Genomic DNA, 15,795 nt, shown 5'->3' on the forward strand with positions numbered 1-15,795 from the left:
CAATACCTGTATTTCTAAATTGTTCTAGATACTCTGCCAACAACCTGAGAATGTTATGTTTTTCCCCTAAAACTCATATCCATTACTGAGTGCCTACGGTCATAGCTAACTCAATTGTGATGTGACATCTTGCCAAGCCCATTCATAGTTTTTAGTGGTGACTTTTAATTGTAAGTTTTGATTTTGATTGTTTCCTTTTTGTTTTCTTAATCTAGCAGTGTTTGGTAAACTTCAACATCTGTATATCCCTGTGTCTTTGCACCTGCTGGTCTCTGCTTGGAATAATGGCTCAAGGTTTTAGTCACCTGGAAAAAATTTCTACTCACCCTTAAAGAATCAGCTTAAATAGGCTGGGCACGGTGGCTCATGCCTGTAATCCCAGCACTTTGGGAGGCCACGGCAGGCAGATCCCCTGAGGTCAGTAGTTCAACACCAGCCTGCTGTCTTGAACTACTTCAGCATGGTGAAACCCCGTCTCTACTACAAATACAAAAAAAAGCTTGGCGTAATTGTGGAGGCCAGTAATCTCAGCTACTCGGGAGGCTGAGGCAGGATAATTGCTTGAACCTGGGAGGTGGAGGTTGCAATGAGCTGAGATCATGCCACTGCACTCCATCTTGGGTGACAGAGTGACACTTCATCTGAAAAAAAAAAAAAGAAAGAGAGAAAAAAGCTTAAATAATACCTTCTCTGAGGAGCTTTTATATCTTCCTATTCTTTCAGGAAGAGTTGAAAATTCCTCAACTTTTGAAACATTTGTGCCTCTTTAGTATGTATCAGGCACTGAACTGAGTGCCTAGGATACAAAGATGAAACTGTAGACCCTGCCCTCATGGAACTCATGGTCTAGTATGGAAAATAGCCATATGAACAAATAATCACACTACAGTTCTTCAGAGCTCAAATCCTATCCCAAATACTGCTAAATTAATGTTCTGTGAGGCTTTGAAAGTACTAGGGCCAGTGACAATATGGCTGCTTGGATGGCTTTCCATCCAAGTTAACATTCGGTCCTCATCACCAAAGGTCATACGTGTGTGCCTCTTCCTTGCAACCCACCAGGGCCTAACACATCATATCACCACCTTTGAAATTAGGAAACAGGCTCAGAAGTCCAAGAGCTTGACCAAAGTGACTCAGCTGCTAGGTAGCAGAACCAGGTCGGTATGATTCTTCTTCAATATCCTGCCAGTTACATGGGCAAGTGGCCTCAAAATCAACAGAAGACAAGTAGAGGTTGACATGTGTCAATGAACAGAGGCTCAAAAGGAAGAGTTTATACACAAGAACAGAACAGAAATCTTCTGGAAGTATGTCTGGGGATGTGAAGTAGGAGGGCACACACCAGGTTTCACCGTGGTCAAGTGAATCTATAATTCCAACCTGGGCCTCACCCGCTGAGCTCCAGACTTAGCTATCTGTCTTTCTTACTCTTACATAAAATCCACAGGGCAGGACCTTAATTTCTAGCTGGTTCATCACAGATTAAAGCAGAGCCTGGCTTATAGTAAGTACATAATAAATACATGAATGAATAAATAAACTATCAAAGAGGCCAAAGAAACATTGCACACTACTGGGGGAAGGGATTACCATGAAACAGACCCTACCAGTCACTCACAAATATAGTTGACCCTCATTATTTGTAAATCCCATATTTGCAAAATTGTGTACTTGCTAAAATGTCTTTGTAATCCCCAAATTAAAACTCGTGGAGCTTTCGAGGTGACTCCTGGATAGACACACAGTAGTGAAAACTCTGTCACTCCTTGCACATGTCCCCAACTAAGGTCAAATAATGTGACCCTCTGTCTTCCTGTTTCAACTCTCCTACAAAGATGACCTGAGGACTGAGACAGTAGAGGACAGTGCAGGGTAGTGTAAGATGCTGTGGCTCTGGGGCCAATTGGATGGGGTCTGAATCATAACTCTGGCACCTGTTAGCGGAATGGCTTCAGGTAAGTCACTTCACACTTCTGTACTTCCTTTATTCTTTTGGAAATAAAGAAAATTCAATCTACTAGGATGAGTTGTTTTTGGGAATTAAGATTATAACCTAAGTGAGATATGTATATATGCATATATTTACACTGGAAACAAAGGTTTGGTATTTGATTAATTCAGTGTTCCGACCAACTTTATATAATAGAATATTTCTACTGCAAATAATAAGAATTGATTGTAATTATTTATAAAGAAATAACAGAGATGTAGACAAATCAATTATTTGGATGAGCTAGAGGCAGGCGTCAAGAAGCTTCCAAAGAAATAGAACTTTGCCAGGCACTGAAGGTGTGGAAAAGGGTTCCAAGGAGAGAAAATGGCGCCTACAGAGAGAGGTCTGGCTAGGGTCAGGAAATGGCATTTCAGGAAGTCTAGAGCAGTAGAAGATGAGGCCAGAATATGGTGCCACAGCACTTCTCTACACCCTGTATACACCCTGTACTGCAAAACCTCACTCTCTGCATTGAATTCTTGGTTTCTAGTTCTCCATTCCATTAAACTGTGAGCCCCTCAAGGTCAAGTTCTCTAAGAAGAATCCATAGCTACAGTCCTCTAAATTTGAAAACAAGTTATTAAACACAGATACACCCAAAAAGACTGTATAAAAATAACTCATAGGTTGGGTGTGATTGAATCACATCATGCTGTATAGCTAAGCATGTCCTATATTTTATGATAAACTAGGGTAATAAATTATTTATTGAGGACCTGTTGTGTACACAGAGGCATGCTGGAAGCTGTAAAAGACTTGATCCTTGCTCTCCAGAAACTTCCAAGGTTGTAGACAGCCTGATAGAAGGTAGTTGAAAGCAAATACTTCAAGCACTATCCATCACAATTAACTTAGGTATTTACTTTACCGTTTTACAAGTCTCTGAATTTTTCAAGGCTCCCTTTCCTATCTCCGATGGACTCTATGGCTCAACATTCTTTACAGCCACAGGCGTTCCTGTACTTCACATTATTATTGAATCAACATTTCTTACCACCTGCCTCCTTCGCCAATTAAAATTCCGCTTTACTTCCAACCACCACTTTGGCTTTGAAGTCACTGCCTGATACTGACACTTCGTAGATGTAGTATGAATATTCTTATATGTCTCTGTCTACTGATGAGGATCCTACCCTTTTAGTAGAAACAGTACCACTGACTTCCAGTCAACTAGTTTCCATAATATCTGAAATATCGGATAATATTTCAATAATACTCCCAAAACAAATAATGAGTGATGTTCTCTCAAATATATGCATAATCAAATGTGAAATTGAGAAGACAAGGAGGACCTTAGACTCAGAGATTGTATTCAGGCCTTTGTAGTGGCATTTATTTAACATAATTATGCATTTAAAAACTAAGTTAAATTGTCATCAGATCAGTCTGAAATTTATAGAGCCTTTTGTTGGTGAGAAACGTATTTTATATGTAATCACTTACCCGGAGAAATGTTGTTGATTAATGCTATCTGTTAAAGACTTCAGTTCACAATGTTTCCCCTGTTAGTAATAGATATCATTTTGGAGCTGATCTGGAGAAGTCAAAGATCACGTGTTAATTGCTATCTGATGTTCCTCTGGGAGGACAATTGATTGGCTTTGGGTTGCCGGGGTTGGGAACTTAAAGGCAAGTCTGAGTCTAGAGATCTTGCCACTGACTTTTGGCAAGTCTGTTGATTCTACCTTTGGAAGTGCCTTTAAATGTCTTATGGAAGGCCAGGCATGGTGGCTCACGCCTGTAATCCCAGCACGTTGCGATTATTGATTTAACAAATCAATTTGGGAAATGCTTGGTAAATTCAACGGGACCTCTCAGAACAAGGAATTTATATGGGCATGATTTTTTTTTTTTTTCCCCCGAAGACCATTCACAAGACTTTCTAGTACACCAGTTTGGGAACTGTTGGTGGAGGAATCAGGGTAATTAGAATTTGGACTATTCCAGGTAGAGGTTGTCACTATATTCAAGGAATTGTTCTTAGTCTTTAGTCTTTCTATATATCAGAATTACCTACAGGAAATGAACAAGCAGAAATAGAGAATTGGGCCTTGGCTCAGGCCTAACAAATGGGAACATGTGAGAACTCTGGGTGTGGATAAGCTTCTAGGTAATTCCACGTATTCCAGAGAGTGAAAACCACTCAATTACAATAGGCCTTCTGGCCCCTTGCTAACTGAATTGTTAATCCTAGTTGAGTATGCTTCTGTTTTGTTTTCTTGGGCCTGGTCCAGGGACTAGACTGTTGCTGTAATTAAGTTCAATTTTATCATTCTTCCAACAGTATCAGTATCCCGAGTTCAGATTCCATTTCATCAGTGGGGCAAATGTATAGGTCAGTATAGGACAAGTGTTAAACATTAATGGAAGAGACTGTATTATATTGATATTGTCCTTCCAATCTGGCAGCCTTAAATTTCATTTAGAAAATGCCTCTATTTCTTTTTTTTTTTTTTTTGAGACAGAGTCTCGCTCTGTCGCCCAGGCTGGAGTGCAGTGGTCGGATATCAGCTCACCTCAAGCTCCGCCTCCCGGGTTTATGCCATTTTCCTGCCTTAGCCTCCCAAGTTGCTGGATCTACAGATGCCCGCCACGTCGCCCGGCTAGTTTTTTTTTTTTCTTTTTGTATTTTTTAGTAGAGACGGGGTTTTGCCTTGTTAGCCAGGATGGTCTCGGTCTCCTGACCTCGTGGTCTGCCCGTCTCAGCCTCCCAACGTGCTGGGATTACAGGCTTGAGACACTACGCCCGGCTGAAAATGCCTCTATTTCTAATTTTACCTTGGTTTTGATTTATTTTACTATAGGGATCACATAAATGATTTTCCTCTTTTCTTGACTTGCTTGTCAACTCCTACATTTTTGAAAGCTTCTGGTTAACTTCTAGTTACAGGTAAGTTCCGTTTTCTGTGTGCTTAACAGGCTCACTGAGATTTTTTTTTTCTTTTTTTTCTTTTTTGAGACATAGTCACTCTGTCACCCAGGCTGGACTGCAATGTTGTGATCTCTGCTCACTGCAACCTTCGCCTCCCAGGTTCAAGCGATTCTCATGCCTCGGCCTCCCCAGCAGCTGGGATTACAGGCGTCTCCCACCACGCCCAGCTGATTTTTGATATTTTTAGTAGAGATGGGGTTTCATCATGTTACCTAGGCTGGTCTCAAACTGCTGACCTCAGGTCATCCACCCAACTCAAAGTGCTGGGATTACAGGTGTGAGCCACCACACCCCGCCACCACTTCTCCCATTTTATACAGGATAGTCTTTTTCAACTTCTAAGAGCTCTTTAAAATAGTAAAGCCCTGCCATAATGCAGCTAAAAAACTAAGATATAAAATGTGTAGTAACACGCTTTTCTTAACATTAATGAAAAAGTATTTTTCAATCAGTCTGTATTTTCACAGAAAGGACAAAAATAAAAGATTCAGAAACAAACTGTATATACAAAGTACATATACCCTGAAGCTCCCAAATGATTGTGAAGCAGTCACTTCCAAACCCTACTGCCCACCACCCAAAACACGAGGAGAAAATAAGAATGTTGGCCTTTCCCAGTTTCAATGATCAGGAGCAACGTACTCAAAGCCCAGTTTAAAGAAATGTTTCTGCAGAGGCTTTACTGCGCTGGGGATTTAGCCCCTTCTATTCTTCTAAACTCACTGATTTCTGCTTGTATATCTTTAATCATTTCCCCATTCTGCTTTCCTACAGGGTTTTTGATTGTCCTTTCTAAGAATGAGTTAGAGGCTTAATTCATTTTCATTCTTTTCTTAATGACATAAGGATTTTAAGGCAATGAACATTCCTCTGAGCTCTCCTCTAGTCTCTAATACTAATGATTGCATTATTACTATTCTCTAGATATTCTGCAGTTTTAACTTCAAATCCCTGTGTGACCTAAGGGCTGTTTGCATGAATTGTAAAATTCCACCAATCAACATTTGTTTTCTGGTTTTGTTAGTAACTTATAGATCTAACTAAGATCACAGAATGACATCTGTCCTTTTTCTACTTTTCAGTATTTGAGATGTTCTTCATTGAAAAAGATTAGCCTCTTGAATGTTCCAGATAGGAAGAGGGAGGTAGCGGATGAGAGAGCAGAGTAGATAGAAGTTTCGTATTTTAATTATGATTTAATTCTAAGCATTCTAAAATTTCATTGGATTTTTTCAACTATGAATTACAAGGGTGTTTCATTTCCAAATTCATGTAGCTTTTGGTTTATCTCTTCATCATTGACTTCTAACCTTAACTGCTTCTTATTTAAATTATAAATTGTATGGTGTGGATGGTACCAAATGTTTTTAAATCTTCTGACTTGCTTTACGGATTAATATATAATAAAGGTTTCTCCCACAGTCCACAGATGCCAGAGAAGAATATAGAATATCTAACTATTGGGTACAGAGGTCTTTATTTGTCCATTATACCACGTCCGTTCACAGGTTATTCAAATCTATACATGGGCATTCTGTGTAACCTACTTATGGTAATCAGGGTATGTTGAAATCTCCAAATACCATGGCAGACTTGTCAATTTCTCTCTGTGGTTCTATCAAGTTTTTCTCTGTAGTTTGAGGCTATTTTGATAGGCACATAAACTATGAAAATTGCTACATCTTCCTAATTAACAGTCATTTAGCATCAAGTTGTTACTAATGTTTTCTGTTTCAAAATCCTATTTTGTTTGAAACTGAAGCTCCGTCTCTTGTTTCTGGTTAATGTGTACTGGCATATCTTTATCACTCTCTCTCCTTTATAAGAACTTTCAATCTTTTCACATCCTCATATTTTAAATACAATGGATTAACACAACTGGATATTGTTTTATTACTTCCATCTGTCTAACTGGTAACTTTAGTCCATTTACATTCGTTGTGACTGATTTATGTGGACTTCCTTCTGTCACCTTTAGAATTTCTATTTCTCTCACTTTCCAATGTAGTTTTAATAGTTCATCCTGCGATTCCATTAAGACATATTTCACACCTCATTCTGATCTCCCTCTCCCCACCAACCCCACCAACTTCTGTCCTATCATTTGTCCTCATGTCTTTCTGTGTAACATAGGGACTTACTTTTTGTAGATAATCGTCTAACCAATTAATCCTTTCTTCTGGTGTCTAATCCACCTACTGAGATTCTGATTTCAACAATTACATTTTGTATTTCCTTATTTCATTTTCTTCTGAGACAGAGTCTCACTCTGTCACCCAGGCTGGACTGCAGTGGCATGATCCTGCAGCCTTGGCCTCCTGGGCTCAAGTGATCCTCCCACCTCAGCCTCCTGAGTAGCTGGGACTATAGGCAGGTACCGCATACCCACCTTTTTTTTTTTTTTTTTTTGGTGGTGGTGGTGGGTATTGTTTGTCGAAATGAGTTCTCACCGTGTTGCCCAGGCTTGTCTCCAACTCCTGGGCTCATGCCATCATCCTTCCTCAGCCTCTCAAAAAGTGCTGGGATTACAGTTGTGAGCCACCATACCCAGCTATATATTTTATTTCTGTAAGTTCTATTTCATCCATTTCCTTTCAGGTGTTCTTCATCTTTCCTGGTGGTCTCACTGCTCACTCAGTTTTATGAGTCCATCTTTTTATATATATTAGATGTATTTCACATGTAACTATTTTCTCACAATTCTAATATTTGAAGTCTGTGTTCTGCATCTGATAATTCCAAAACCTGCAGTCTTTGGGAAACATATTAGTCATTGTTTCTGACAATTCTGAAATATGTTGGGTTGACTACTTGAATGCTATGATTTCACTGAATTAGTAGTTGCCTGCTTTTAAGCTTTGGGAATTAGAGATGCTTCCCTACAAATGTATCTGTGTCTGCTTCTGATGACAGCTGTGGACACAACTAACATGAGACCACTTTACCACCATGCATAATCCTGACATCCCATTGGATTCTCTTGGAGAATGTCAGGATTACACAAGTTTCTCAAATTTGGCTGCCCAACCTGGCTCATTTATACACAGAAGACTAGACTGCTTAGTATAGGTGGTGACTCCCTTCCTCCTACCCTGGAAAAAACAAAACAGATCTCTCATCTGAATGTGATCACAGAAGATTAAACTGTGAAGGAGAATAACTGGAGGCTGTGGGCAGCAGGGAAAGACTGGTGTCTTTCCTGACCATAGAAATAGGTCAGAAGCTCCTCTAAAGGCTGTGTGTTCCAGGTTTCACTATTTAGCTCAATTACCAGTCCCTCCGTAAGAGTGAACGGAAGCTTCTCAGGGCACCATGTTGTCTTTAAACCACAAATTCTTGCTAAAAGTCACGGTCATGGTAAAAAAGCTATGGCTTTGGAAGACTTTCTTGGGAATGTCCTAGAATTAAGGTTACAGCCTGCATTTCATGTTAACTAAACAGGAAACCAGCCTCACCAATATCCTCCTGCCCCGTGGCTTGCTCTCAGCTCCTCTTGGTTGGGCCTTGGGCTGCCAGACTGTCTGGTTTTAATCCTTGCTCTGCCACCTGTGACCCTGGACTAGTTACCTACCTTCAGTTACCTCATCTACAAGATGCAGATATTAGTAATACCCTCTTTTTAAGTTATTAAGAGGACCAAAAGAGTTAATAAAAAGTAACAAATAAAAGGACTTGGTAAGAATAGGCGCAGAGGGGAAAAAAAGGAAAAATAAATCAATAAATGAATAAAGAAATAATGAAAAAGACTAGTGCCTAGCACAGAAAAGTTAATCAGGAATTAATTCTATAACATGAACTCAATTTTGCAAAACTTCAGAGTACACATAACATTTAACTTACTAGGGTATACATAGCCATAATAAATTTACAACTGTAGCCATGTTTGCCTACAGTAAATATAACAAAGACTAAACAAGCAGATACTAAATCATTAAGTGATTATCAGTTAGTATCTTTAATTTTCTTATACTTCTATATTTTCTATAGATCATCTTTATAACAAGAAGAAAACAAACCAAATGAAAATGAAATGAATTCTCTCAAAAAGAATTAAGTCAAGACAGAAAGAAGGCTCACAAATATAAAATATCTCTTCTGGTTTCTTTGAAATTTTTAATAACATACCTTCTTTGTGCCAAGCTGCACTCTGGCTTTGCCTTTGAGTCAGGTGGCATTTCTTTGCACGATGACCGGTTCTATTGAGTAGGCACTGCTTCAGCCCTACAGAAAGAACAAAACGTCTCTGGAACACAGCAGCATTCCTGATTCCCACTTGAGAAGGCCTAGCAAGATGGCATGTACCTCAACAGCAGCAGATCAGTGTTAAAAAGTCTGGAGACAAGGGCAAAAAGTAAAATTGGACCATTTCTAAAATCTCACAAAAAAAAACAAACTGACGTTCTAAGTGCCCAACGTGAGCAAATTAGAACTTTAAATAAAGGTCACTCTCAATGCCGATCCTAGCATACATTCAGCACCACGTACAATCTCATTTTACTGGTTGACCTTTTTCATTCTTGAAAGTAGGAGGTAAGAAAATAAAAAAAAATAAAAATAAAAAACACCAAAATTTCTTTAAGAGAACCTTCTACTGACAACCTAACTTCCCATAACCGAAACACTCTATTGAGGGTGAAAATTGAATATTATAAGAAAATAATCACCTGTTTTGTGAGAAGTTCCATACATAATGCTCCTCCACCCAATACATACCTTGTAAAGAGAAAAGGAAACAGAAAAAATTATCACGATAATTATTCCTGCTTGAACAGTTTCTACGTGCCATTAATAAGAAAGCATGCACACAGTAAAGATGAGACGAGAACATGCAAGCGTGAGCATACTTGTTAGGGATATAGGATTAAGGGCAATTTAAAAATTCTAGTGTTTCAATTGTCATGTACTTGCTCTGAAATTCTAGTCAATTGTTTGAAATGGCTCTTAGAACAGAACACTTTGAAATTTTTATGGTGTCAAAAATGAAGAACTTAGCCATAAATATTCCAAAGCATAGGGGCAGAAGAACCCATTTCCTTAAATGGCATTTGAGTATTCTTTACAACTGCAACTTTCTCTCCCATCCTGTGATGGCCAAGAGTTTTTCCTCTGACAATGGCACTGACCTTACCCGATCCAAAATATGAACATCCGCATTCCTTCATGGTTGGAATTGTTTTTCCCCATTCTTTTGTGAGAATCAAATGGTTCAGACCATGTAGCTCCTCTCTGGGACTCCTCAAGTCCTTTCCAGGTCTGAAGACTATTCTCTGAACCAAACATAACTTCTGGGGATGTACCAAATCTCCCATTAGAAACTTATTTAGATCAATATGTTTTATCCTTTTAACTCTTTCTCAAATAAAATAATTTCATTTCTCCTTTAATGTTATTTTATATTTCAAAATACACAGATAGCATGTCCAAGAGAAAATCAAGGCAACGACAGTTTTAGAACACAAACTGTGGTGATTTTGAAAACACAAAAGCTAAGACCACTGATTAGGTCTATGTGGACACCAAGTCCACCACAACCTGTTCTGCCCTCTGGGGCTCTGCCCACACATTTCCCTTGCCTGACATTCCTTCTGCTTCCTACCATTCCAAACTCTGTATTTCTCCCCCAAAAAACCTGCCAAGAGCACTCCAGCCTGCACATCTTCCATTCCAGCTAACCAAAGGCATCCTTGTGTTGACTAAACCGAATTATTTTGCAGAGAAGCCATCTAAAAACTTCTACTGTAGACCATTCACCTTCATAATTGTCATCATGACATTATTCAACAATAAAATGAGGGCAAGAAGTCCTCTTCACTCCCTTATCCTGGAGAATCCAAGCCAGTGTCTTTCCCACTTGCTTTCCCCAAACTCTGGGACTTTTGAAAGTAACAGTTTAATGGAAAGGAAAGAAAATCTACAAGATAAACTCTCCAAAACATTAAACTCAGGTAAAGTATCATGGGATTAAAAATGTTTATTCTTTGTGTATTTCTTTTCTGAAACATAGAAATCTATCTCCCACTGCTTACATCTGCCACTGGACTAAAAGAGTATTGTATAGAATGTGCACTCACTGATTTAACAGAATTAGAATATACAGGCCCTCACTGAGATTTCGCTTCCACAACCACTCAAAGTCTAGTCATGAGTTAATGAGTTAACACCACACTTGATCTTTAATTAGTGAACACCACACTTGATCTTCACATTTTGGAAACTCTGACAGTAGACAGGGACTTGTTTTGGGAAAGGAAGTATACAGTAGACATTGTTACCCATTACCCAGCCACCACCACCTTTCCTTTAAAGCACTCCACTCTTCCTTTAAAGTTGCAGAGTCTCAGAAAGTGGGAAGAAAGGAAGTTTTTGCATTCTCTGGGCAAAAGAAAGTATATCTGTACAACTACATAATACCTATGCAAAGGTTTGTTGAAATCTAAACACAAGACAGAAGTAGTTCTAGCACCTCCATTAAAAGTAAGGTCAGTAAACTTTTCTTAACACACAGTGTCAGCAGCAGCGACACCGGAAAGTGGTCGACTCTACTACTGTATTAAATTACCTTCATTTTGTCAATATGTGTTCCACATTCTTACTGCTCTTTGTCTCCAAAGGGTTCCTGCTGAATATTGAGACAGTTCAAGGACACTAGGAGAAAAAATTCTTAATAATCCAAGTAAGGGTCATCTAAGATAATATGCCACATATACAGACACAGTCATATTTTCAACTATAGAAAAGTTCCGTTGTCAAAGTTGTGAAGTAAACACTATCCTAAGCTTAGCCTCTTCAGGCATTTGATTTATAATCACTGTAAAGAAAAGTCAGTCACAAAGTGCCTCCTTTTGTATGATTCCATTTATATTAAATGTCCAGGACAGGCAAATCTACAGAGATAGAAATTAGATCACAGGTTGCCAGGATGAAGGATGGGGGAGACAGGTACGTGACTACTGATGGGTACGGGATTTCATTTTAGGGAGATGAAAATGTTCTGAAATTAGGGAGTGGTAATGGTTGCATAACTCAGAATATACTAAAAACCACTGAACTGTACACTTGAAGGGTGAGGCTTATCACATAAAAACTGTATCACAATAAAGCTGTCAGTTGGGAAAATGTTTGGCTATGTCAAGAAATAAAGAAATAGGGTCATAGCTAGAAGATATGGGATATAAAATACACGGAACAAAACTGCTCAATAATCTATCTAGAATCACACAATGCTTAAGTTTTACCCTGACTAAAATCACAAGCTTTGCGTTTTATTGGTGTTTCACATTTTTTACTTCTTCATAAGTCAGCCAATAATTCCTCCTCCTCACTTAATAGTGGACTACAAAGACCAAGCCATTTTGATTCTGCCGCCAATGAGCTTTCACATTTCATTCCTCCTTCCATCCCCATGACTACCAAACCAACGTAGGTTCTCCTCACTTCACTCTAAGACAACAGCGTGGCCCTCAACTACTGTCACACTCTTCAAGGCTCTGTGAGGACAATGTGTCTCATATTCTCTTCTGCTGCCACCGGATTTATTGTAAGACAGTTTCTTTACTGTTACTGCCCTATTTCTCAACCAGTTACATAGATAGATGAATATTCAGGCATAATAGTTGACCTACCAGAAAAAAGAAAAAAAAAATGATCTGTCACCAACCCACAGAACTGTTTGAGTACAAGATATTACGCCAGTACTATTTCCTACAAACCTTCGACTTGAATCCTATCCTCCTTGTGTTATAGCTTCAACTGGTCTCCTACACTGTGAATCTCTCATTCTCTTTCCTAGACACCTGATTGTGTTAACCTGTCACCTACGTTAATAATTTTCCTTCAACTTCCACCAGCTGACCAAACCCTACTCACATTTCATTGCCCAGCTGGGATCCAACCTACTTCATGAAGAGTATCTCTTTGCTGCTTTAAACCTCAAAGAAATTACGTCCATGCTTAGCTTTTCTTTTTCTTTCTTTTTACATGGAGTTTATCTTTGTCATCCCGGCTGCAGCGTGGTGGTGCAATCTCGACTCACTGCAACCTCTGTCTCCGGAGTTGAAGTGATTCTCCTGCCCCAGCCTCCTGAGTAGCTGGGATTACAGTTATGTGCCACCACATCTGGCTAATTTTTTGTATTTTTGATGGAGATGGGGTTTTGCATCTTGGCCAGGCTGGTCTCGAACTCCTTACCTCAAGTGATCTCCCCACCTTGGTCTCCCAAAGTGCTGGGATTACAGGCGTGAGCCACCGTGCCAGGACCATGGTTAGCATTTGGTAATCAATGGAGTACTTAGAGTACTTAGTACTTTTAATCTCCTCTTATATAGCTGGCATTTGGTATAATGAAAAACACTTTACTACAAATCAGAAGATTTATTTGGGGAGGTCACAAGCTGACTTAGTATTCAAATTATTCATCCAAATAATAAGAACCATAACACACTGTGGCAAAAAAGAATCAACGAAGAAACTATGGAATGGATTTTGAAATTAAAAATGGCATGATTCATAACTTCAAGTATTTCTCTTGATTCTAGGTGGTATACTAAGATCATAAACTTACATTCTTGGGATTCTTACAACAAAATGTTGAAAAGCTATACTAGTCCATTTTATAATCACATTTGAAAATGTTTTCATACATTTATTCTGAATTTGCAGATTTTTGTCCAAATCTTTTGTTTGATCACTTTTTTTTCCCTCTCAAATGAGATTCTGTACATAAAATGACCCATCTTCCTTTTCCCGTGCTTATGGGAATACTGAGTCAACATATACAATTTTATAAACCGTCACATAAAACTAAAGCACAATACTTATGTCTTTTCTCCCCAATCAGTAAGGGCTTCATTAAAAAGACATTTTGACATTCAACTATGAAAAAACAAAAGAACTATGGCTTGGTGGCAGGTAAAAGGCTGGTGTGGTGATCAAGAGACACAAAGGTTAAACATTTAGTATTTTTCAGCCTTGTGTTTATTTTGTATACATAAGTATTTCACTGGGTAACCTAACATTCAACATCCAAAACTGACTATGAGGTTTTGTGCCAAGAAAAGTACTTTTTATAGCAATTTTACTGCCTAAACCAAAACAGTCTAGAGAAGCTTTAAAGGTAACAAAATAAAACAGTACACAATATTAAATAATTCTGCTTCACACCCAACCAAGGACTTCCACTCACGCTAATAGTATATTTGTGATCAATTTCATAACAACCTGTCAAAAGGAGACCTCTAACATCTGCCCACTAAGGGATCACTTCAGCATTTCCTGCTCTGCAGCAGAAAACACATGGGAATCACTCAGAACTCTGGATTTCCAACAGAGCAGCATTTCCAAGGGAGTAAGCCAGAGGACACCATCCTCTGAGATGCTGTCAGGTACATTATTAAACAAATTTGGGAAGAACAGAAAATAGCCTCAAGGCTCCAAGAAGTCCTTTGGTAAAAGACATTTTGATCCTGGCTTCCCGCAAACCTTGAAATCCCCAGAAAACAAGTATCTATTAACATATCACTATATTGGCACTCATAGAACATTTTGGGAGATATGGCAAAGATTAGGCTGCAGGTGTCAGGTAAGTAAACTCTTAAAAAACAATATTGTACAATCTTTTAATTTAAAAATTAAAAGAAAAACAGAAAAGCAAAAACAAAAGATACATAAATAAATGAAAAAATTTAACAAAGATTATTGGGCCGCGTAAGTTGCTCAGACCTATAATCGTAATACTTTGTGAGTCTGAGCGGGGTGGATCACTTTAGCCCGGGAGTTTGAGACCAACATGAGCAACATGGAAAACCCCTGTGTCTATCAAAAATACAAAAATTAGCTGGGCGTGGTGGCACATGCCTGTGGTCCCAGCCGCTCAGGAGGATGAGGTGGGAGGATGGCTTGAGCCCCGGAGGCAGAGGTTCCACTGAGCTGTGATTGTACCACTCGCTCCAGCCTGGGCAACACAGCAAGACTCTGCCTCAGTGAATGAGTGAATGAATAAATAAATAAATAAAACAATATTACTTTACTGTGTGATAGAACTCAAAATGAGCTCAACACATCCATATGTAATACTAAGGTTTTTTTATAAAACAACAACGACACTCTTTTTGTTTCTCTGAGCTTTTACAGATGGATATCATGTCCAGATAACTATTCCATAGTATCAACACCACAGTTAATACAAATTCTGATTATACAGAAATGATTCTTCACAGGATGTTAGCCCCAAGAACACATATATAAGTATGTAAAGCAAATATAACTAAAAATAACGGTAGGAACAAAGCTCTTCTGGAGAAAGTTCTGAAGTCTGAAGTGGTTGCTCATATTTTTAATCTAAATGCAATTATTACTACCTCAAACATATAAATCATCAAAGTAAGGGCAGGGTATATTTAGATTTTAATCACCATAATGTGGATTATGTCACATAGTAGAATTAGTCAGCTGAGTGTTTGAAAATCCTCAAGTTACTTTAAATTGCTCATACTTTGAGGGTCTACGGAACATTTCATAACTAACCTAGCAAAGTGTGATCTTTTCCCTACTTCTGTAAGACTTCCAGCCACAGAAAAGAAGCAACAGAAACTTCAGTAAAACTGCAAGACAATTACCATTGGATAATACTAAACTGTAACTATCACCTCTAACAGTAAGTATCCAGCTCCATACATCCATGAGATTGCCCATAATTATTTCTAGAAGTACTAATTAGGATCACAGGCACGTGGGGACCACTCGGTAATCGTAACATTCTCTAAACCCTCAATCACAATTTACATTGAGAAATACTTGGTTTTTATGATAAAAGAGTATGTGTATATATATGTATGTATGTATAAATATGTATATGTGTGTGTGTGTTGAG

The 15,795-nt window shown here is 38.6% G+C and overlaps 1 protein-coding gene across 5 annotated transcripts in view; it reads right to left on the reverse strand.

The window, feature by feature from the left end:
• Nucleotides 1-326: 326 nt before the first annotated feature.
• LOC141407168 (ubiquitin-conjugating enzyme E2 Q2-like) overlaps nt 327-15,795 on the reverse strand; it is a 31,960-nt gene continuing 16,491 nt past the window's right edge. Inside the window, exons 5-8 of one of the 5 annotated variants that reach the window (XM_073995448.1) lie at nt 9,593-9,641; nt 9,054-9,149; nt 568-641; nt 371-480 (exon numbers count right to left, since the gene is read on the reverse strand). In XM_073995448.1, the coding sequence (XP_073851549.1) occupies nt 598-641; nt 9,054-9,149; nt 9,593-9,641 (189 nt within the window). In that variant the 3' untranslated portion in view covers nt 371-480; nt 568-597. Of the gene's footprint in view, nt 642-9,050; nt 9,150-9,230; nt 9,261-9,592; nt 9,642-10,056; nt 10,214-15,795 lie in introns of those variants that run through there. The other 4 variants (XM_073995445.1, XM_073995447.1, XM_073995449.1 and 1 more) reach the window with 4 other exon arrangements.

The sequence above is a fragment of the Macaca fascicularis genome, chromosome 7 (genome assembly GCF_037993035.2).
Source record: "Macaca fascicularis isolate 582-1 chromosome 7, T2T-MFA8v1.1".
Lineage (NCBI taxonomy): Eukaryota > Metazoa > Chordata > Mammalia > Primates > Cercopithecidae > Macaca > Macaca fascicularis.